The 25,077-nt window shown below is 41.6% G+C and overlaps 1 protein-coding gene across 5 annotated transcripts in view; it reads right to left on the reverse strand.

Moving 5' to 3' along the window:
* FARP1 (FERM, ARH/RhoGEF and pleckstrin domain protein 1) overlaps positions 1-25,077 on the reverse strand; it is a 327,115-nt gene that overhangs the window by 79,908 nt on the left and 222,130 nt on the right. For all 5 annotated transcript variants that reach the window (XM_045009291.1, XM_045009283.1, XM_045009266.1 and 2 more), the window contains 4 exons: positions 15,685-15,782; positions 6,222-6,336; positions 4,209-4,356; positions 740-835 (listed from right to left, as the gene is read on the reverse strand). In XM_045009291.1, coding sequence (XP_044865226.1) covers positions 740-835; positions 4,209-4,356; positions 6,222-6,336; positions 15,685-15,782 — 457 coding nt within the window. The remainder of the gene's footprint in view (positions 1-739; positions 836-4,208; positions 4,357-6,221; positions 6,337-15,684; positions 15,783-25,077) is intronic.

The following is a 25,077-nucleotide window of genomic DNA, read 5'->3' on the forward strand; positions in this document are numbered from 1 at the left end:
AACTTTTCTGAACTGTCATTTTAAAAGGAATGTCTTGTGAGAAGCCCTTCAACTAGTTTATTACGTCCTTTCCCTTTCCTGAGAAGCATTTACTCATTTCTGCTTCCCTACTCCTGCTTTAAATCTTTTCATTTGATTTGATACCAGCCTCAGAACATTTGTATTGTGCATTATTACAATACAAGCGACAGGATATATCTCAGAACTAAGAGTCCCATCGGTCAGAAATATAGCTTGGGAATGGGGGTCTGCTTACCATTCCCAGTACCACGGCAAAAGCACTCCATCTTAGGAAACTGAAGATCACAACTGCACACCACAGCAGAGGTGCATATTCCCATAGTTAAATATCACTAACTCATCAATCTGACATTAATTATTAAGTGTGTGCACTACACCGAGTTCACCAGCTTTAACAGGAAGCCTCACCTACTCAGCATGGCATTGAGACAAATATTTTAGTACATGGAGCCACAGCCATGGAAATATTTTATATCTTTCATGGACATTCAGTTCTTAGCTTCTCTGCTGAGTCTGCCCAATGTGGATGTCAATTTTAAGACAGACATGAGAGAAAATGTTATCAAAGCACTAGTCCCAGAAATAAGTGTAAATGACCAATTAACAAAAAAATCCCATTGATTACAAGCCAGGCAACTCAAACATCTATTTTATCTGCCTCTAGGTATTTACCAGAGAACCTCTCCTCAAATTTCTTTGAAGAATATCAAGGACTTACATTCACATCAGGCCGTAGCTTGATAAGAAAACGCTTCCTCTTGAAGCTCAGCTTTCGAACCTTAGCCCAGTTGAAGGCATTGATCTTGGTGTGACCCTAAAGATGACAAACCAAGTGAAGTCATGTTACAGATTAAAGGAAGAGTTTAAGTATTCCAAGCATGTATCTGTAGGGCAAATTTGACAGTTATCAAAAGTACTTTTGCATAATCACTGTTTAAAATGTATTTGCTTGTAATGGTGCTATTACTAATTGTTTAGGCTCCAATCCTACAAACACTAACACACATTCCCAATTTAAGAACATGAGTAATTCCACTGAATCCAAGTACTTAAACTTAAGAACATGCGTAAATGATTACAGGATTGGGTGCCTTATATTGCAGTAGTGCCTATATACCCCGTGAGGATCAGTGTTCCCAGGTCGACCCAGTCTGCCCAGATGATGTTATAGTACAATCTTATTAAATGTTTTACTGTATGAGTTGTCAGAGAATTTTAAAAACTACTCCATTCCTCACACACTACAGAAACTTCCAAACTCTATTTTTATCTGATCAGTAAAATCAGCATCCCTTTAAGTATTTCCTCTTTCTGGGGGAAAAAAAAAAGCACAGGTAAGCAGTAGCAGTATTAATCTTTAACATATAGTCATAGAAGTAAAAGGAAAATATATAAATTACTTGACAGTGTTTATCTGATGAGCCAAAAAATGCCTTTTAACAGTGCTCAGGAGCCATATGTCAGGAGCTATGAGTCATGCTACGAAAGGCTTTGTATATGTTCACAATCAGATTGCACCATTTGAGCAGAACAATGTTTTCTAATTAATATATGCTAAAATTAGAGGAAGATTTAAAGTATTAACTATTTCAACTTAGTAATAAAAATTCATTATTAATATCCTTATAAACCTGCTTAGGAGTTTCTTATAGTTATAAAAGCAGCTTCTACTAGATTCCTAAATGTACAGAACTATTGCTTTTAGCTTCCACATCAGACAAATATACAAGCACTGACACTGTGATGATGTTTGTTAGATCAGCCTGCTGTCTAAGAAAGTTACATTAATGTCATAATCATCTCTGCTAGGAAATTCAACAGCGCAGCAGATGGGTTCTAAACTTTATTTTAGTAAAAATAAACATTTGCAGTCAGCATTTATGTGATTTGTGAATTAACCTTTATTTTCCTTTTTTATTTTAAAACCATTATAGTTTATTTTGCTCACCTACAACATCAATAAAGGCAAAATTTAGGGCCAGTCTTGCAAAGGGAACTTACCTGCATGAACTCTTGTGCCAAGGAGTCTAATGGACTACAGCGGGTCTGGGTTTACTGCAATGGGTAAGAGTCTGCACAGAAAGATTCTTTTGCATGATTCAGAGCCTTAGGGATTGATCCTGCAAATGCTCAATATTGAGTGTAGTGCTTCCTATCATGAGGAGTCCCACTGAGGTCATACACAAGATCATTAGTAAGTGCTAAAGTCAATGGGAGTTGTGACCAATGTCTTTCCAAGATCAGGCCCATGCTCCCAGAACTTTTAACTGGATTGGCTAAGATGGACCCCTACACCCGCAGAGACCCTGTGAAGTGAGTGAAGTTTTGCTGGGGTGAAGGGATCCTCCCACAAACATCTAGCTGAAGGATTAGGGCCTTAATTTGTAATGGTTCTGACCACTTTAAAACAAGGCTAAGGAAAATTTGCATATAGTGGGCGTGGCTCCTCACACATGTAACTACTTAGTCTATGTTCTTTTTTTAGCAGCTTTCAATGTTCTTAGGCAGTGGTTCTCAACCAGGAGTATGCGTACCCCTGGGGGTACACAGAGGTCTTTCAGGGGGCACATCAACTCATCTAGATATTTGCCTAGTTTTACAGGCTACGTAAAAAGCACTAGTGAAGTCAGTACAAACGAAAATTTCATACAGACAATGTCTTGTTTACACTGTTTTATATACTATACCCTGATATGCAAGTACAATACTTATATTTCAATTGATTTACAATTATATGGTAAAAATGAGAAAGTAAGCAATTTTCCAGTAAGAGTGGGCTGTGACACTTCTGTATTTTTATGTCTGATTTTGTAAGCAAGTAGTTTTAAGTGAGATGGAACATGGGGGTACGCAAGACAACAGACTCCTGAAAGAGGTACAGTAGTCTGGAAAGGTTGAGAGCCACTGTTCTTAGGCATTCCTTCAATTGCTGACCAAGTGATCAAGTTGTGAGTTTACGACATTTTCTATTTGGACACTTGTGCGGTTTTTTGGTGGGATTTGTTTTTGATTAAAGTAGCCGCATTGGAACTGCTGGTTCAGAGATATTTTTTTCTTAAAAGGTCTAGAAGATGGATTTTTTTTATTTTGAAAAAAAGGTTTCAAACGTGAGTTTTTTTCAAAAAATGAGGTTTTTGTTTTGGTTTTAAAGGGAATAGTTATTTTTAATAATTGCAGTAACTCAAGTTTTAAAACATATTTTACTCAATTTTTTAACCCTCAATTTTGATGCAGAGACAGGGTCAGATGTTTTGAGCCAGAATGTCAGCTTGTCAGGTAGGCCTATGAAGCTGGGGGAGAAGTACAGAGGAAGAAGCAGCTTGCTGCACAATGAAGAGATTGCTACAAGGCCCTGGCTGGGAGAAGCAACTAGGGATTGCCCTAGATTTTGCAAAGCCCATACAAGGAACTCTATGGAGAGCCGCCATCTAGTTCTCTCCTACCTCTTCCTGACCCCCTCCCCACACCTCCTAACTCCCACTCCCCCGCCTCCACATACTCGCTACTCCCAATACCTGCCACTTCATGCCTGCCTGAGACCCTCCTTCCCTGTTTATGATTAAGGCTGTGAGTCTGTTACAGAAGTCATGGATTTCATGACTTTCTGAGACCTCCGGGACGTCTGCAGCTGGAACTGCAGGTGTGGCTGACCCCACGGCCACCACAGCAGCTGGTCCTGAGGCTGGCCACACTGGCCACTGCTGGGGTGGCCCCGGGGCCAGCCACACCAGCCGCTGCTTGGCAGCATCCACTGCTGGAGCTGGGGCCAGCTGTCGGCCCCCGGGGACTGCCAAAGCAGCGGCCCCCCAGGGAAGCTAAGATTTAGTCTGGGGCATTTATAGTAAAAGTCATGGAGAGGTCATGGGCCATGACTTTGTTTATTGCCCGTGACCTGGCCATGACTTTTACTAAAAATGCTCATAACCAAATCTTAACCTTATTTATGATGCCCTGTGGCCTCAGATGACCCACCTCCAATGTGCATCAGGATAGTGAGGAGATGTAGCCAACGTGTAGCTTTCTGATCATGGATCAAAGGAGGGTAGTTAGGGAAGTCAGTCTCTTCAATAGCTGGTGCTGCCACTAGACACATTTCACACAGAGGCTGCACCACTGGTATAATAATTGCTTTTGTTAAAAGAACAGCCTGTTTTAAAGATTAAAGCCATGATCAGAGCAGCTCTAACCTGAAAAACTAGAATGCCTGTGTTGGCAACTGCCAGGTTGATCTTCGTCCCTTCCCTGTCCTTTGCTGGATGCAACCGGATTCCATACATCTCCAACCGACGGGCAATCTCTAGTAGCTGGAAATCTGATTCTGCTGGTGTCTGTCCACTTTAGAAACAAAAATGAAAAAGAAAAGTCAAGAGACTTGAATTCTCCACATCCATTAAATTGGAATCAAATTACTTCTTTAAGGAGCAAAAAGGCATTTCATCATGGAAACTGGTTCCTGTTAATTGGATAACATCCATATGGCCATTCCAAGTCACCCAATCTCAGCAGCTAGAACAATAGCTCTGTTCTCAAAGACCAAGATTTTTAAAAGCAAATAGCGATTTTGGATGCCTCAATTTTTGGGGCCCAACTTGCGATACCTCAAAGAAGCCTGATCTTTTCAAAAGTGTTGAGCATCCATCTTCTGAAAATCAGGCCTATTTATGGTGTCTCCAGTTAGACACTCAAAAATTGAGATAGCCAAAATCACAGTCACTTACAAACATAACGTCTACCTCAAACAGAGCCCATGTCTCCACTAGGAGCTCCTTACCCATGTATCTATACCGATATACTACGACAGCAAAGCATTCCTAGCGGTGTGCTTTGTACTGTTATAGTGAAACCACCCCTCCTGAATGACACAAGCTATACTAGTAAAAGCACAGCTTTGCCGGTACAGCTGCCTCTACACTAGGGACTTCTGTTGGAAAAGCTATGTGGGTCAGCTATTCATACCCTTAACTGAGAAAAAAAAGTTCCGCTGGCAGAAGTCTGCACTATAAAGCTAGAACTTGAAAGAGCCTCCCTTAGAAGCACAGAGATATTAGATTGTGACCAGTTTTCACCTAAAATACAATTGAGCAGGGAAGCAGAGTTCTGGGCATCAGCGTTTTAGCAATTATAGGATTGCTATATTTTCTAAAATAAAATAATATATTACAGTTAAAATGTTCTCATTTTAATCAGATGTTCCCTGCTGATTATCTAAGAGGTCCCCTACCATGGGCATACCACCTTAAAAGCACACATACAGATGTTCTTTCAATGAAGAATTCTAGCTCCCAAATTATAATAACGTGGAAGGACATAAAAACAGTTGTGTACACAAAGCATTTTTTCTGGTTGATTGTGTGCATCTTCAACCACTAACTAACAGAATTTTATATACATTATTCCAACAGAATAGTAAATTATATGGCTTACTGGGCTCATGAAAATAAAAGATTATATGAATATTGTCTACTATATAATTGGGTAGGATAAAGGAAATGTGCAAAGGAATAAGATGAAAGACATTGAGGGCAGTGAACATACATTTTGGGCTCCATAAATTTTAAATTCTTCATATTAAATCATACAGTCCTGATTAACATAACTGCTCTTACAAAAACCACAACCAATAAACCCCGAACTTCACTTACTTCAAAATGCAATGGCTTGAGTCTCGAATGGTTCTTAGAAGCAGAAATTCCTGCCATTCTGCTCCTAACTGATCCTCAATCTCTTAACTCCCTTCTAAGACTCATCTCTTCTCTAGGTTATATGATACCTAACCTCCCATTTCTATTCAGAGAACCTCTCTGATTCCCCCTGGCTCACAAGCTTCCCCCCAAATTTATCTTTTGAGCCTTTTGTTACCGATCTATGGCAGTGAAAGATATATTCAATGACCTTGACCTCAATGAGAGTACTGACCCAATTATCTGCAGGATCAGGGTCATCATTTACAATTGTATTTGCATGCACAAAATTGACAATGAATCCTTTTTTGTGAAACAGGCTGAAAAAATAATTGAATGCTAGAAAGAAAATCAAAATCTACTGATGCTCTTTAAACATCTTGTACATTGACGTGAAAGGGCAAAAAGTAACTAACTCATAGGCCTGAAAATCTTTTATAGCTAAAGCTCAATATATGTTCACAGTTAGAATTACACTGAAGGAAAGGAAAGTTAATAAGAACAAAAGCTGGGACTTACATATGATTGCGGTGAAATTCCATGATTTTGTCTTCTAGTGTTTCTTGTTGAGGTATATACTTGTTCTTCGCTAAGTGTTCACGGTCTATGGTTTCATCAAAATCCCCAATCTCAGCTAGAGAGGGACAGAAAAATCAAAACCCGGTGTTTAATCTATATTATTCAGACAAACCAAAAAACAGAGTAATAAAAGTCTGTTTGTCCAAATCTGCAATATGGTTTCATAACTCATTTTCATTACTGTATGTTCCACATATTCCTTATCATCTTTATAGGTAACTGAAACAATGAAAAGTAGCCCAAGAGTAAGGGTTCTCCTGTTCCCTACAACCCTACAAGTAGATTTTAAAAAAACCAAATGAAATAATTTCAAAGATGTATTGATTTGGGTGTGTGATAAGGTTTGGTGGAGGGGCTTCAATTTGCTGATGAACATTTCACTGGAGTAGATCAGCTTCTGTCAAGCTCATTGTGGCACTCAACACAACAACTTCATTTCCTCTAGAACAACAAATGTGCATTTCTTTCCCTAAACTCCACCCCAAAGTTTCATGCATTTATCCATTATGTCAAATTCGAAGACAGACATTTTTGGGGTGGTTTATTTGTTTTTTAATACACACATATATTGCAACCCAGAGATTTATGAAGCATTTGTCTGTTTCGTATTTTGCAGAACTTCAGAACATCCAGTCTTTTTCCTTTCTCTGGCTTATTGTTATATTTTGTTTCTGTGAACCGAGTTTAATAATAAATCATTTCTCAGACTGAAGTTGCCCCCAACTGCTGCAGTTGTTGTAATTACAAGTATGCAACAGTTCACTATGTAACCCACTTTTTAGCTCTGCCACATTATTTTTGGCAATCTACATATGGGAATCCCTCTGCCCATTATTATCCCAGAGTACTAGGAACAGTACAATGAATGAAGGCTTTTACTGATCTTTGTCCACCCCTATGTGAAAGATCAATACACCCAAATATCCAAGCAGTACAGCTTTATTAATCTTTTATACCTAACTAGGTTCCTTATAAAGAGACTAAATTAAAATCCAGGGATCATACGCAGACATTGAATAAATTCTACAACTTCTACCTCTGAAAAGAATGAATAGATGATGTGTTAGAAGACCATGCTGTCTGTTCCATCAGCTCCTTGATACTCTACCTCTTTCCACTGCTGGAGGAAATGAGAATCCTCCTGCACAAAAAGCCCACTGTTCCATATCACTAACTCTCGTTTCACTGAGACCATGTCTAAACTATGGGTGCTACAACTGTGCAGCAGCTGTAGTGCCATAATGCAGGTGCTTCCAGTTCCTACAGCAATGGAAGGAATTTTTCCGTCACTGTAATCCGGTAATCCACCTCCCTGAGGAGCGATAGCTAGGTTGATGGAAGTATTCTTCTGTTGACCTATTTGCGTCAACGCCAGGACTTAATGTCAGTGTAACTACAGTGCTCAGCAGAAGTTATGTAGCTATGCCGATCAACATTTTAAGAGTAGCTCACGGCTCAGATTTCTATTTTGTTCCCAAGGTCAGAAATTTTGAGAGTCATCCTTGACTTTGAACTTAAAAGGAAAGGAAAGATGTTTAAGGAAGAAAGAAGACTGCCTATCACTATCTTCATAACATCATGAAAATATGACATTAGTTGGACCCAGGCTCTGCTGAAAATATTATTCACATTTTACTCACACCCATGCAAGTGCTTAAAATTCCCTTTTGTATGGCTTTCCTAAAGCCCTACATTCTTTAAACTTCAAGAGGCCAAACGTATTGCAGTCAGACTATTCTCTCCCTGCAGCAATATGATTTCTGCCACTTTCACTGCATCTACTGCCCCCAAATCTATTTCAAATCAACCTCTAGGGCTTCCAAACTCCCCAGGACTTGTTCTCTCTGACCTCATATTCACCTACTTCTCCCTCTTCCCTCCCCAGTCTCCTACTTCCATCTAAGACCCCTTTCTAGTATTTCTCTACAGCAGTGTTTCTCAAACTGGGGTCGCTGCTTGTGTAGGGAAAGCCCCTGGTGGGCCGGGCCGGTTTGTTTACCTGCCCCGTCAGCAGGTCCAGCCAATCGCGGCTCCCACTGGCCGCGGTTCGCTGCTCCAGACCAATGGGAGCTACTGGAAGCGGCGCGGGCCAAGGGACTTACTGGCTGCCGCCAGGGGCTTTCCCTACACACGCGGCTACCCCAGTTTGAGAAACACTGCTCTACAGATTGGGCTGCACTTTTTGGAACTCACTTTCCCTCTGAGCCATTCCCTCTTTTATTACTTTACTACCTTCCTGATCGTTTTAGTCAAAGATTGATTTTTAACCACACCTCACTTTTCTCTACCACATTAGCACGTGGCTCTGTTCTCCCCTTGCTGTAACTAGCCTGAAGTAGTACTTCTAGTATCTCTAATTGCTTTTACATTTCAGCCCTCTCTTTTTATCTGCTCCATCTTTTTACCTCACATTTCTCCTTTCTGCATGACTCCAAGTACCAAAGCATATGCAGCATTCTCTGTTCTAACACACTTTCTATAGTGTTTTGAGACATTTTATGTAGCATCTTTCATATAAAATAATCTGTTTTGTAATATATATGTTAATTTTAATATAACCCATTTGATGCTCTCAAAATAGGATTTTATATGAAGAGCAGGCTGTAACATCTATGAAGATACTGCCAAAGATGTACCTATCACAAAGGGACTCCTGGAAACAGAAACCCATCATGCAAAGATCCGTTATGCAGCGGTGGATGCACACAGCATGATGATGCAACGCCTTTCTTCACCTCTTGCCTCCCTGCTCTTTTCGCTTTTATATCACTGCTGTCAGCAGCTGCTGATTTTATATTTATTCAGAAAACTACATCAAATAATTTTTTAGCCAATGAATAAATGTCAGAGACAATTTAAATACACTATTGAGTAAAGCAGATGAGATCCCATTATAGGAACCATCAGGGCCAATTCTCACAGAAAACATTTTAGGAGATACAAGATATCTTCAGTGAGAACTATAGTCACATGGGGTCCTAGGAGGGCTTGCTAGCACAACAAATTTGGAAACTTTACTATTACACTGGGGCGTTGCGATAATTATACAGGATTTTGGTCACTTGTAGATGGGAACAGACAATATTAAACTCTAGTCCATTAGAAATAACATGCGTGTATAATATTAAACACATTTTTAGGGGTTCATAAATCAGACTCTTATGTGTTAATTCTAAACATAATAGACAGATCTGGGACTAGAGAAAGAAAAATAAATCCCATCCACATCAAGCTCTGCCAGTTTAAGATAATACAGAGGGTTCTAGAATCTCATTCCCTCAGTGGCTGAGCCTCTTTCAGAGCATAACTTCCTATTATTATACAGGAACTTACACATTTTTAACATATGAGACTTTTTTTAAATGTTCAACTTGTCAGAAATTTAGGTTCTGTCTAGACTAGTAGACTCTATAATTATTAAAGATCTAGTGAAATAACATTATCAGATGGAAAGGAGTGAAACTGGTACAATTGAGAAAAGACATTTTTAGTTTAAAAACTGTTTAAAACTTTGTCTTATTTTTGTTAACTATTTCACTGCGAAATCCAGCCTAATGACAGGTCTTTGAAGTAGAGGGGATGGAGAATGGGTAGTAGAGCACCCATAGGAAGAAAGTATGTCAATGAACTCAAGTTACTTTACATGTAACCAACCTCTCTTTCTTTTGAGTAATTGTCCCTATGGGCACTCCACTTCACCTAACTTCTGAGCAGTACCTAAACTGAGAGGGTGGGTGCTGAGGAGTTCTATCTAGTACAGACTGGACAACAGCCATCCAAAACGCTGCATCAGATCTGGAAGCATACCCTGTGATGTAGTGCTGGGAAAAGGTGTGAACAGATCATCAGGTGGCAAATTTACGAATGTCTTTGATGAGGACATTCTTGAGCAAAGCAATACAGGTTGACTAGCGTTATGGTGGAATGGGCAGTCAGCCTGGAGGAAGGATGCATAGAAGAGAGTTCACAGTAGGATAAAATACATCCTAAGACTCATTTGTGTAGTCTTTGGGCAGAAATAGGGGCTCCCTTCATTCTGTCTGCGAAGGAGACAAAATGTCTAGAAGAGGCTCTGAAGGGTCTAGTTCTAGATGGAACGCTAGTGATCTCCTGACATTCAAAGTGTGTAGACTAGCATCTTATCTAAAGTTGTGCAGTTTAGAAGATGGGTAATTTTATGTCCTGATTAATGTGGAAGTCTGAGGAAATGTTGGGGAGAAAATGAGGATGTCCCACTTCGTCCCAATAAAAAACAGTGTAAGGCTGATCTGCCATAAGGGCTCAGAATTTCCCTACTCTTCTAGTTGACATAACAGCTCTGTGAAAAGAGGATTTCATGGATAAGTGCAGGCGAGAGCACTCTGCTAAGAGATTGAAGGGTGGTCTCATTAGTGCACTGAGGATGAGATTAAGGTCCCAAACGGGATAGGTTAATTTGTGGGAAAAAGTTGGCCAGTCCTTCAATGAATCTAGAGGTTGTAGGATGTGTGTTCTTTTTGTTTGCACAACAGGTAAGTTGGAGGCTGCAACAGGTGAACTGGATGGACTCAGTGACAAACCTAAGGTCTTTAAACTTATCAGGTAGTCTAAAATGTGTGTTTAGTGGGAATCAGAGGGAGATAAACCATGCTGGATGCACCTGAACTGGAGTGGTTTCCAAAATCTTTATGAAGAACTTCCTAGTGGATGGTTTCCTACCGTTCAATAGCACATTCTGCATTTAAAATGAGCAATCCATTTCTATGCCCAAGAACCATCGAGGAGCCAAGTCTTGAAAGGTAGCGTGGGAAGATTGGAGTAAATAGTTTCCCCTGATTCTTTAGTCAGCAAGTCTGGATTTCTCTGTTACTAAAAACAAAGTGACAGGTGAATCAGATCTGGGAACCATACCTGTTCTGGACAGGATGTCACTATCAGGGTGATTTTGACTCCACCTGTGTTTTATCTGTTATAGGACTTTTGGAAGCAACAGTGTGAGGGGGTGGGCAGAATATGCATACAGCAAGGATCGTGGTCATGGAATGAGGAAAGCATCTCCTAGACAATTGCAGCCATGTCCTCCCTTTGAGTAGATCTTATGAAACATCTTTTTGAATGATGTTGCAAAGAAGTCTAACTCTGGAAGGCTCTGAGTGAAAATATCTCCTATAGAGTCAGATTGCTCAGTTCCCACTTGTACTCTTGGCAAAAAATTCTGCTCAGCTTGTTGGCTACGGTGTTCTGTAGATGAGGTACATATGCGGATAAGATATTGATCTGGCTGGCTGTGCACCAGTTTCCAAGTTTTACTTCTTTTGTGCACAAGTATAGAGATCTTGTTCCTCACTGGCAGTTTATGTAATACATGGTTGTTTTGTCATCCATCATGACACTGATTGGATAATCTTTGATTATGGGTAGAAAATGGGTTGCATGCACACCAAACAGCTCTAAGCTCAAGTAGAATGATGTGAAAGGCAGATTCCTGAGGGGTCCACTTTCCCTGTACTGTAAGGTTTTCAAGGTGGGCACTCCATCCTATCAGAGAGGAGTCTGCTGTTATGGTTTCTGTGGAGGATGGATGAATGAAAAGAACCTCCCCCACAAGTCTAGCAGGGATTCTTCCACCAATCAAGACTTGAGGACTTTTTGGGGAATTGATATGTTTGTTTATGCCGTGCTTTTTGGGCATATAGACAGTCCTGAAAGCATCAGGAATATAATCTGGCATGAGGGGTCATGAATGTGCAGCCTGCCATGTGATCCAACAGTTGCAGGCAGGTTTTTGCTGATGTTTGAAGACTTAACTGAAGCTGGGAGATGAATCAATCTGATGGTAAGTAGTCCCTGAATGTTCCGGAGTCCAGGGTGACTCCTATGAACTCAATACACTGGGTGGGTATCAAAGTGGGCTTTTCTGTGTTGAGTCTTAGTTCCAGTGCGTTGAACAGGACTAGAAACTTGGAACTGACCCTCTTTGTTCTTGTGGGGGAAGTTCAATAAAATGAATGAATTTATTGTAGTTTGTGTAGTTGTATTTAGTACTCAGGGTGTGGTAATTTGCTTCCCTGAATCGTAAGCAGGCAGAGAGTAACTTTTAGGCCCAAAAAGGTCCAGTCATTTATGCTCTTTATTGTGTAGTGTGGGCCTGGAATGGTGTTTGTTTTCTTTATTTACAGCATCAACCATTAAGGAATTCGGGACAAGATGGGTGAATAGTTATTCTGCGCCCTTGGCGGGTACATAATATTTCTTGTCTGCTCTTTTGAAAGTACGTAGGACAACGGCTAGTGATTGCCATACTGGTTTTACTGGCTCTAGCAAGGCATCATCATGGGGAGTCAAGTTGGAAGAGGGTCTCATAGAATGCTCTATGAGGAGCAGCTTAAGTCTGTCTTCTCTCAGCTTCCTGCATCTACTCCCAAATGCGATGCAGTGCTTGAAACCTCGAAGGGATGTGTGTCTCCTCCCAGACAGCAGAGACTGCTGGAATGACCACTGGTAAAGGGAAAAGACTTTCTACAGGTGTAACAGGGTTTAAAACTCAGGGCTTGGGGCGTACCCATCAAGAAGAAAGGAAAAGAAGGCTCCAACCAACAGAGAGGCCCTATGGGTGGGGGACCACAAAAAGAAGGGAGGAGCCTCCTCCTCCCAAAAATCCACACGAAAATCATGAAAGGAAAGTTAAAAATTTAAAAAAAAAAAGGAATGATAAAGATGAAAAATTCCAGACACTGCAGAGCAGTTGAGAAGGAATGGTGTCGGGTTCACCCTGCCTTGCATGCCCTCAGATCAGAGCACAATGGCGTACAGAGCACAGGAGGAGACCATGCAGACACTGCTATCCAAAATCTCAGATCAGGGGCTATGGCACTCTGTACCTCAAAGCAGCCCCCTGGGACCCTCATATTCACCTGTCATATAGTTATTATATATTTCATATAAAGTATGCCGTGTAAGATATCATATGAAAGGTCATGATCTGAAGAAACCCATTGTTCTGCCCAAATATGTATATCGTCAGTGTATATGAAGTTATGAGATTTTGCTGTATGGTTGTTGCTGAAATATGTTGTAAGTTTGAGAGTCTCTACTGGTAGATGGTGATCCACTCCCTGGAGGTGTTAAGCAACCATCAGCAGGGGAGTAGTAAACAAGGGATTTACAATAATGGAACAGGGCTGCCCAAGCATCACACAGTGGGGGATTGCTCAACCCTGCGACTCAGCAAAGCCCACCGGGACATGTCTGGACTAGTGTTTTCTAGGCACACGGACTGAGGATTCAAAATAGGAGACAGTGGCATCATGCCTTGGCCTTTCTCCTTCCCCACCTATGCTGGAAGCAACAAGAATGCTGGGAAGACAAAGACTTGATCTGAGGAGACTGGTTCCAGGCTTAAAGGGGGAAGCCTGTGTATTAAGAACTATAACATCCAGTGGGATGAGAAAACTGCTTGATCCAAATACAACCTAGTCTAGTAAGGTTTAAGATTTAGACTGTATGTTTACCTATTTTTTTTTCTTTTTTTTTGGTAACTATCTCTGACCTTTAGTGCCGAACTCTTATAAATCACTTAAACTCTATCTTTCTGTAGTTAAACAAATCTGTTTTATATTTTACTTAAAACAGTGCGGTTTGGTTGAAGTGCGTGGGAAATCTCAGCTCAGGTACAAAGGCTGGTGCATGTCCTCTCTACATCTACATTACCACCATTACATTGGGTAATAAACTTACACTGGTCAGGTTTCTGACCAGGGCAAGATGGTACAGTTCTGGGATACAAGGCTGGGAACTGGGGAGAATTGGGTGGTGCCTTTCTGTGAGATTCGTGAGTGGCTTTGGGAGCATTCACACATTCTAGCTGGGTGTGGGGCTCCACATGCTCTTGTGCTGAGTGATTGCAGTGCGTGGAGGGGGTTTTCTGCCTGTCACTAACAAAGCACTGTGAGAGAGCCCAGGCTGGAGAGTTAAGGGGACACAGCGGTACCCCAGTTCCGGGTTGTACCCCAGAGATCCCACCACAGGGGAACATGCACATCTGAAGTGGGGCACTCAGAGGGACAATTACTCAAAGAACTCTCTTTTCAGGTTTACAACCTCTCAGTTACAGCTCTGCTTTTTTTCATGGCTGAAATCAGAAGGCAGGGACAAAACTACTCCCAACTTCCTGAGAAGGTAAACACAGTTGCTGAGAAAATAAAAAGTTATGTACTTGTTCACCACCTACTTCCGTAACAATTCTGTTGAGACTCAGTCCCTTTTGGAACCACACATGAAAAGCTTTTTCCTTTTAAAGGTTGAACTTTTTTGCCCTTTAAGTCTGGGCTGCACAAACATTCAGTTTCAAAATGGTCACAGGGAGATAGAATTTCACTAAGGCTGCTCTTTTTATTTATTTTGTCTCCCACCGCTGCTCAGTCATACAGGTCGTTGGAGGTCAAAGTGAATGGAGAGTTGTTGGCATATGCTTTCGGACCAAACATTAATAATGGGAAGAAACAGCCCACCTCCAACACAGAATAGAGAGATTTACCCATCCTTACCAGGGATATACCTCTAAAGAACTTTGAAAATCGTTGTTAACTAAGATGCTATCTATGTTTAGCTGTGTTTGAGTAGAAATATGCAGTGCTGAATTTTACAATGGTAATTCAAAGTGATGATCTATTATGGCTAAACATTTCTGGCATAGTCTATATATGCTTCAAAGCCGATTTTCATAACATTATTCTAGATATGGGTTTCCATAAATTCTTGAAATGGAAAACATGTATTCCCTTTTAAGTGATTGCTTTTTATATCTGGAGGACAAAAGTAGCTTTTACATGCTGATAGGAGTGAATGTATGATCTGAACAAACATTCTTTTTTCTCATGTGTCTGTATAAAAACAAGTTAAAAGCTTTTGGTTTTTCTCCTCCTATCACTTCCATCAGGACTATGATTTAGTCTGTCATTCTAAGCATATTTATTTACTCTGCTCTAGACAGTACACAGATCTCCGGGAATCTTATACTCTACTGACGTGATAAAAAGTCAAATATAAATTATAAAACAAAACAGGAATTCAGTTGAAGAATTCAACTCATTTGCCACTCTGCAGAAACTGCTCCTTGCAGAGTCCTGGCAGGCTGTCAAGCACAGCTCTTTGAAAATGCAAACAAATAACAAAATACAGATTCAATGCCCAGGATATTTCTGAGCACCTGTTCTTTACTTGAAATAATAAAATTTATATAAATACACACACCCACAGCACCATACAAAACATGTAGCCTTTGTAAAGGTTTTTATGCTGTACTTTACAGTATAACATGCTGAAGATATGTTCACAGGCAATTATTGATTAACAGCCTGACAAAGCTTCTCTTGCCCACCAACCCATTTCTCTTTCTATAAGGAGGAAAAAAAGCAGAACTTACACTGTACTATGTGTGAGATTAAGAGTGCAGCACTGGTATCATTACATGTTAGCCTGCCTTGTACCAGGTCTTGCTTCACTTGCAATGCAAACAGGTACCTGCAAACACAAAAGTGAACAAAGTCACATACAAAGACCTAAGAAAAAAAGCAATAAAATGATGATTCATAATCTGGCAATAGGTACCTTTTGCCTGTTGGAACCTATACAAGTGATCTGATTTTCTTAAAAGGTAATAACTGGAGATATACCAATCTCCTAGAACTGGAAGGGACCTTGAAAGGTCATTGAGTCCAGCCCCCTGCCTTCACTAGCAGGACCAATTTTTGCCCCAGATCCCTAAGTGGCCTCCTCAAGGATTGAACTCACAACCCTGGGTTTAGCAGGCCAATACTCAAACCACTGAGCTATCCCTCCTCCCTTGAGTTTTAGAGACTCAGTAAAGCATAATAATGTGTTAGTCTTTAGAGTTTTACATAGCAGCTGCTTTTCATAGCCAAGACAGCCTAAATGTCTATATAAACGTAATGAGCACTGGAACTGAAATGTAGACAAAACATGGTACCCTCAGCAATAGTTTAACAAGCAGACATTGGAGCCTATTTTATCAAGAAAGAATGCTGGATAAGGCCCTGGAGTGGCTTTATCTCCTACTGCTTGTAAGGTGCCAATGGAACTTCCAGTTAGGCAGCCACCAGAGAATGACCTCACTGCATAGTAAGTGGTGGGAGCTGCTGTCTGGCTTGTAGGAAAAGATGTGTGGCCCCTTCAGGGGATAGATAGATGAGTGAGTGTGAGAGTGACTTGCTGCTGCAGCAGCTTCAGACCAGGTCCATGGGGGGATGCTGACCCATCTCCCCATCCCCAAGTGACTGGGAGAGGGGGGACTATTTAGGTGCACACTGGTGCAGGAAAAGCCTTCTTTTGCGTGGACCAGGTGGAGCAGCAGGAACAGCAGCACAGCAAACTTTGCTCTCTCAGAGTCATGGCACCACATGGCAGTAGACTGGTGAGAACTGGAAGGGGCAGAAGTTGGCAGGGTAGAAGCAGGCATTTTGTGGGAGAAGGGGAAGGGGAGGGAGTTTCAAACTCCTCAGTTTAGGGCTGTAGCAGACCAGTAAAAGGGATGGGGACCCCCTTGCAGCCGGACATAGCAGGTGTGTTAGAGCAGATGGGGGAGGGAGGTCCAAACTCAGCTCAGGGGGGATGGAGTGGGGCTCGAGGGGTCCTGTAAAACCAGGGCTAGGATTCTCACCACATGGGCAAGAGGACCCAGGACTGGAGTGAGCAGATCCCAGGCTAGTCTATCAGTCTACCAAATGGATTCCCCTCTATTGGGAAGTATTGGGGAGCCTGGGGAAGCAAACACTCCCAGTGGTGGACTATCACACTGGAGGCATTCCGGGGTGGGGAAGCCAACAGAGAATTGACTGTGAAGCTGCTTCCAAAGTTGTTTCCACAGCACCACAACGTTTACACGGTGTAGTGGGTCACCCAAAGCCAGGACATTTGAATTAACAGATTTCAGACAGGGCAGCAACATGACTGACAGGGGTGAGTGTGACCAGCACCCAGTGGATGTTGTAGGGACAGGTAGTGAAAGTGAATCCCTTCCATACAATGCTGCAATGGGTGTCTGTAGGGGGGACCTCTGTGGGATTCAGGGAACTGGGCCACTTTTCATCTAGGGGAACCTAAGTGGGGGTGGAGAGGGTTCTCACTCACACCTCCCCCACCAGAAGGCAGCAGTCACCGAACTTAGAGGGGTAGCAGAACTAGTAAATAGGCCATGGCGGGGATCGGGTATCCTAAAGCTTTGTCTGGGATGTCTGGGTTACACACACCTTCTACAGAAGCTAATGGCATAATGCAGCTGTTACAAGCCAACCTTCAGTTGTTGCAGCAGCTGGGTGCTTCAATGGGTGGATGGGTGGGAGGTCTGCAAGTGGTAATAATGGAAACTCAGCAGGGACTTGCTCAGCAGGCAAAAGTCAGACATGGCAGACTCCTTGCCATGGGGTGGGAGCCCTTACTGGGGGGTGATTTATAAGCACCCTACAACTCACTCACTGATAGGGAACCTGAATTCACAGGACAGAACTGCTTCCCCAGGGCCAGCGGGGGGGCTACAGAGCACTGAGGGTGCTCCGATGGCCAGTCATGAGTGTGGGTATGCTGGGGTGGCTGACCCGATGGGAGTTCACCTTCTCAGTAATACTAAAGATAAAATTTTGAGACAGGTGAATATGTAGACATGTCATCACCGTTGCCCAGGGAGGTGCTGACAGACAGTAAGCCAGGGCAGAGCAAGCAGGGCAATGAGATAGCCAAGTGGTCAGGGTGCTTAGAGCATGGGAAAATTGGGAAGCTGCCTTCCTGATCTACACTGGCAGTACTGCAGAGGCCTATCCAGACAGAAGCCCAGCATTGTTCAAATAGATGCATATAATCAGACGGGCACATAACACGTTTGGGGGCATGGCTTGGTTTCACTATGACAAACTGTTTAGATTGAATGTGGAAACAAACCAGGATCTGATGGGACATGCCACATTATATGCCGTGGTAGATTGGATGACACTTTGAGGGCCTGGTTTCCACACTAACAATGGCCTGTTCATTCTGCAACAAGCTTGCCAGACGCCTGAGGCTCATAATCACATCTGCTAGGCATTTAATGAAAGCAGTTGTTTTCATCGCATCTGCAAATTCAGGCTTATGAAATGCACTTTGGGGCCCATGCAGCTCGCAATTGCCACAACAGTATGGGAAGGCCACAGTGAGGAAACAGAATGGGAGCCAAGTCACCTGCTGCCCACAGACCTCTGTGGGCAGGCTCAGGGTATGGAGCCCAAGGCACAGGAAAGGGTGTGGCGGGGGAGCTGAAAATAGGGATTTGTACCAGGGCCACCCAGAGGATTCAGGGGTCCTGGGGCAAAGCAATTTTGGGGGCCCCTTCCATAAAAAAAAATGTTGCAATACTATAGAATACTGTATTCTCGTGGGGGCCCCTGTGGGGCCCGGGGCAAATTGCCCCACTTGCCTCCCCCCTCCCACCCCGGGCAGCCCTGATTTGTACAAGAGCACCACCTCCAGGTAAACTGGAGGTGTTAAGGGTACTCTATTGAGATTACCCTAATAAAATGGATGGAGCATATTTATTGAATGGGTTACTGCTTAGGATCCCCTTTATGAGGGAAAGAAGTCATGTGATGTCCAAAAATTTGAAGTCCTTACTGGGAGTGGGTTATATTGTAAAGAAAAAGATTATACAAGAGTTAAAGGAGAATAGGCAGGACCATTCAATCATCTGCCTATACAGAACTTGCGTGTTTCTCCCTTAGGGTTGGTGCCTAAGAAAGCTCTGGGTGATTATCACTTAATTCATCACCTGTGATATGCATGGGGTAGCTCAATTAACAATGGAACAGACCCAGCCTTGTGTTCTGTTAGCTATTCCTCTGTTGATGAGGCTGTGCACATGGTTAGGGCTTATGGCCTGGGGCACCGATGGCCAAGTGTGATATCAAGTCTGATTTTCCACCGCTGCCTCCTTCTGACTTGAACTTTTTGGATTTCTCTTTCAAAAGACAATTCTATTTTGAGAAAGTTGTGCCCAAGGGATGTACAATATCCTGTTTGGCATAGGGCAGTGATGCGGGAAGCAGATTTACGGCAGGTAGTACATTACTATTGTTTGTAGGCAGGGTGACTTCAGATGAATGTATTAGGCTGATGGACACCTTTCAGGCCCTGCCTAAAAAACTGGGGGTACCCTTAGAGAAGTTAAAAACAGAGGGTCATCCACTACGTTGACCTACCTGGGGATTGAGCTAGACACTCTGGTGGGTATATGACTCCCCCCTCAGGATAAGCTTTAGGAGCTACTGGGGGCTTGCGTAGGAAAGGCATCTTCACTTTGCGCAGCAGGCATTCTGTGCCTGACTTGCAGCAGTCACCACAGGCATAGCCAGACCTCACCATTTAATAAGATTTACTAGAGAGATGAAGGCAGATTTGGGTAGTTGGAACAGTTTCATTTTAATGGAGTGTCTCTGTGGAGGGAGGAATGGATATTCAATGCTGATTTACAGATCTACTTGGATGCTTCGGGAGGTACAGGTTTGGGGGTATTACTCAGGCAGGTGGTGTGCCCAGCAATGCCCCTCTGCCTGGATACAAAAAGGGGTAGTGCAGAATAAAACATTTCTGGAATTTTTTCCCCATTTTGGTTGCAATGGTCATTTGGGGAAAGGAGTTTGCTAATAAAAAGGATGTGGGTCACCTCAGAGAAAATAATCTGGGAACATGTAAAAGGGTGGACATAATGATCAGAGCTAAAAAGGACTTGGGGCAGATCCTGGAACTTTTCCCAGGAATAAAAATTATTTTGTCAGACTCATTGCAACATAGAGTGTGGCAGGGAACTGTGAAGCCCCCTTAGGTTGGCAAGGCTAGGAAGTATGTGAATAGGGAGGTAGCCACATTCATACATTGCATAGGGGGCACCAGAATTATTCAGGGAGGATGGGAATTTACTGTCAGACTTGGTAGCCGACACTTTTGGGGGTGTTAAAAGATGTCTAGGAACCCAGCTAGGTGTGCAGGGGAAGGCAGCCAAGCTGACCGCTGGCACCTCTTTGTGGTGGCTGTCCAGTGCAGATACTCCATAGAGAAAGGATACGGTGATCAGATAAAATGGATTGGGAAAGGATTTAAAGGACGTATCCTTTAAAGGAGAAAAACTGGGGGGAGGGAGGAAAGGGGGGGAGGGTTAGGGGCTCCTATGACTTAATCCTCATTTAAATATGGGGGTGGTGAGATCCCAGCAGCAGTTTGGCTGGGGACCAGAATGGGTGCAGGGGAGGGGCTGACAGCAGCATTCCCTCAGGTATATGTAAATGATTATGGACTTACCCCATGAGCACTTTTATCCGCGGGGCCTCCCTGACATGTAGGGATAAAGTTGTGGTCTACTTAAACCACATCCAGTGTTTCCTGTCCTCCTTCCGGCATAGCCGGACAATGAGGAGTGAGACATTGATTAAACATCTCTATCTAGCTATGGTATCTGATCACCTCACAATCGGGGACAGAGAACTCCAGTGCTGCGAGCACCGGTGCTCTCTGTCACTGGCAGGCGGGGGGCCGCGGCTTCTCCCAGCAGTCAGGGCACTCATACAATGTGGGAGATCCACGTTCAAATTCCTTCACCACACCAGGCAGAAGGGGGAACTGAACAGAGGTGAATGCCCTAACCACTACAATATAGGTTATACAGCGGAGTGGTGAACTAAACCCAGGTTTCTCACATCACAGTGTGCCCTAAGCACTGAGCTAATGACAATAAACAAAGGTACCACCACCCAGTCTAAACAATGGGGGAAAATTGTTAAAAACTATTCAAATTTGTGAGTAGTTCAGGGCAGACAAACTGCATTTCTGTCAAATAACGTATTTCTCTGAAAAATTTCATTGAGCACTAAGAGTGAGCACTACTGCAAAACTTATTGTACATTGAAGAAAGGTGCAACTTGATGGCAGCTTTCTTTTCTCTGAAACAGAATCACCAAATTAACTGCATATATTTTGATAATGCAGTGTGATTTTAACCATGCCATGTTAATGCTGCATCCACATATTTTGTTTGTTTCAAATAGTATGTCTTGCTTGCAAGTTCTAGGTAGGATGGCACTTACTATGAACTAACTCAGACAAAGCTGGTAATAATAATAAAAAAGGTGCTATTTTGTGCTTTGTGGTTATAGCCTTGCACATTCTCAGGAGAGTAGAGTTAAAAAACTCACTATTTAATAAGATGATGATCAGAGGATGTTACAAAGCAAACAAGGATTAATCAAAATAGACAGGGAGGTAGGCTGGAAGTGATTACAGTGGACTTGTGATATATCATAGCTGTACACAAGAAAAACCATGGACTGGTTTTGGGTCGTAACAGCTATAAAACTAAAGATGTTTACGTTCTTGCTGAAGTGTCTCTTCTCTCTCCTCTTCACACATGCAAACATGTGGATTACACATCTGGGCCAAAGAACACACTATGGGATGCTTCTTTAGGAAAGCTAGGTCATTTTGTATGATTTTATTTTATTTTTTTAAATCTTGCTTACTGGTATATATATGAGCCTTTTGATAGCATGGTGATGCCAGTTCCCCTAGGACAGTAGTACCACACAAAATCAACATTAAATTACCAGGTAACTGGCCTCAATTTATTATCATGGAATATCAGGGTTGGAAGGGACCTCAGGAGGTCATCTAGTCCAACCCCCTGCTCAAAGCAGACCCAGTCCCCAGACAGATTTTTGTCCCAGATCCCTAAATGGCTCCCTCAAGGATTGAACTGACAACCCTGGGTTTAGCAGGCCAATGCTCAAATCACTGAGCCATCCCTCCCCCTCAACTAGTAGCTGTCATCGGATTTTAATATGTAGACATTTCAGAGCAGCTTTACTGCAGATTATGCAGAAGAATTTTCTCATGAGAAAATTCACCAATAATATTGTATTGTCAGAAGAAAGCAAAGTAATAGCTCCAGGTGAGGGTGTAGAAAAACAGACATTAATCAGCACTGAGAGAGAAGCTGGCACAATGATCATGCTGGTTTGGTTTGACTATTGCAGACTACTTAGAAATAAACAAATTATATACACAGCACAGAGGAAAACTACAAATAGATTAATCCCTAATACAAACTCTGCAGTATAATCCATAAATCTAGGACCGCAGTATTGTCTACTTAGCCTGGATTTTAATGGGTCTCGCAAGAAGGTAACCTTTGGAGCAGTCTACCAGGGGACAAAGGGAAGAAGACAGACAGAAACACAGCTAGAGAGGATGGCAAATTAGCTTTTCTAACCTAATTGAATATACTGTACATCACATGGTAGCTAATCTTAATTAGAGTTGTGTCATTATGGCCACTAGATTTTAGGACTGTGTAAACATGGCAGACAGAATACATAAAATGATGTATTCTAGCTCTACATCAATTTCCTTTTAAAACCAATACTAGGTCCTCTCCTTTTCTGGCAATGATGAAACCCATTAAAAGATAGGCATAGTCTTACATTCCAATTCTTTTTACAGCCAGGCAAACTTCACATTAGTGCTTTGTTTCCCCCTAGCATGATGTGTTCTCAGCAATGACACTATTCCACACATACGCTTTAACATTCACATACAAGATTCTTAACCTGCAAATTTAAAATCAATCAATCAACCAACCAAAAAAAAAAAAGTAATCAGGATTCAGAACCATGTCTTTAGGTGCAGAAAGAGAAACTAAAATCTATTTACAGTACACGTACTAAGCTACTGAATATTCAGTTTGATATATTCAGAGCTGGGAAATTCTCTGCTAGTCACACAATCTTAGGAGTTTTCATTTAGTCCTGTCCTCTAATATTTTTTAGCCTGCCTTTCAAATAAACACTTTGGGTTTTTTTCAATTTCCAGGCCAGGAAAAGAGATTAATTTTTTTTCTGCTCCGTGGCTCATTTACCAAAATAAAAAGTCAGGAATAAATGCAGAGGAACACCAAGGTGGGACTTTATAAAGGCGATTACACAGATAGGAGGGAAACTTTTGGAAAACAGGATTTTCACTCCATGGGAAATTTCAAAATTAGTTTCTGTTCTGGATCAGAACAGAGAGCTGAAATATCAACATGTTGTAGAACAAAAATATTCTGAAAAATTTGAAAATCAGAAATGTTGAAACAAAAAAATATTTTTGACTGAAATAAAGAAAACATGTCATGGCCTTTGCCATAGAAATTAATTTTTTCATCGTGATTAATCCAGGCCATTTTTAAAATAAAATCAAAGGAAATGAAGAGTAAGATTCACAAAATGGCCAAAGAGGAGAAGGTGGAGATGCCATCCTGTAGTGATTAATCACACTGTTAAACAATAATAGAATACCATTTATTAAAATTTTTTTTTATGTTTACTACATTTTCAAATATATTTATTTCAATTACAACACAGAATACAAGGTGTACATTGTTCACTTTATATTTTTGATTACAAGTATTTGCACTGTAAAAAAACTCAAAAGAAATAGTATTTTGCAATTCACCTAATACAAGTACTGTAGTACAATCTCTTTATCATGAAAGTTGAACTTACAAATGTAGAATTATGTACAAAAAAACCTGCATTCAAAAACAAAACAATATAAAATTTTAGAGCCTGCAAGTCCACTCAGTCCTACTTCTTCTTCAGTCAATCGGTCAGACAAACAAGTTTGTTTACATTTGCAGGAGATAATGATGCCCATTTCTTGTTTATAACATCACCTGACAGCGAAAATAGGCATTCTCATGGCACTGTTGTAGCCAGCATCACAAGATATTTACGTGCCAGATGCGCTAAATATTCATATGTCCCTTCATGCTTCAACCACTATTCCAGAAGACATGTCTCCATGCTGACGATGGGTTCTGCTCGATTACAATCCAAAGCAGAGTGGACCGACGGATGGTCATTTTCATTATCTGAGTCAGATGCCACCAGCAGAAGGTTGATTTTCGTTTCTGGTGATTCGGGTTCTGTAGTTTCCGCATCGGAGTGTTGCTCTTTTAAGACTTCTGAAAGACTTCTCCACACCTCATTTCTCTCAAATTTTGGACGGCACTTCAGATTCTTAAAACTTGGGTTGAATGCTGTAGCTAACTTTAGAAATCTCATATTGGTACCTTCTTTGCATTTTGTGGAATCTGCAGTGAAAGTGTTCTTAAAATGAACATGTGCTGGGTCATCATTCAAGACTACTGTAACATGAAATAAATGGCAGAATCCGGGTAGGAGACATATAATTCTCCCCCAAGGAGTTCAGTCACAAATTTAATTAACGTATTTTTTTTAACGAGTGTCATCAGCATGGAAGCATGTCCTCTGGAACGGTGACCAAAGCATGAAGGGGCATAAGAATGTTAGCATAACAGGCATGTAAATACCTTGCAAAGCCAGCTACAAAAGTGCCATGCAAATGCCTGTTCTCACTTTCTGGTGACATTGTAAATAAGAGGGCAGCATTATCTCCTGTAAATGTAACCAACTTGTCCGTCTTAGCGATTGGCTGAACAAGAAGTAGGACTGAGTGGACTTGTAGGCTCTGAAGTTTTACATTGTTTTGGTTTTGAGTGCAGGTACATAACAAAAAAAATTCTACATTTGTAAGTTGCACTTCCATGAAAAAGAGATTGCACTACAGTACTTGTATGAGGTGAATTGAAAAATACTATTTATTTTGTTTATCATTCTTACAGTGCAAATATTTGTAATAAAAAATAGTATACACTTTGATTTCAATTACAACACAGAATACAATATATCTGAAAATGTAGAAAAATATCCAAAATATTTAA

Source organism: Mauremys mutica, chromosome 1, assembly GCF_020497125.1.
Source record: "Mauremys mutica isolate MM-2020 ecotype Southern chromosome 1, ASM2049712v1, whole genome shotgun sequence".
Classification (NCBI taxonomy): Eukaryota; Metazoa; Chordata; order Testudines; family Geoemydidae; genus Mauremys; species Mauremys mutica.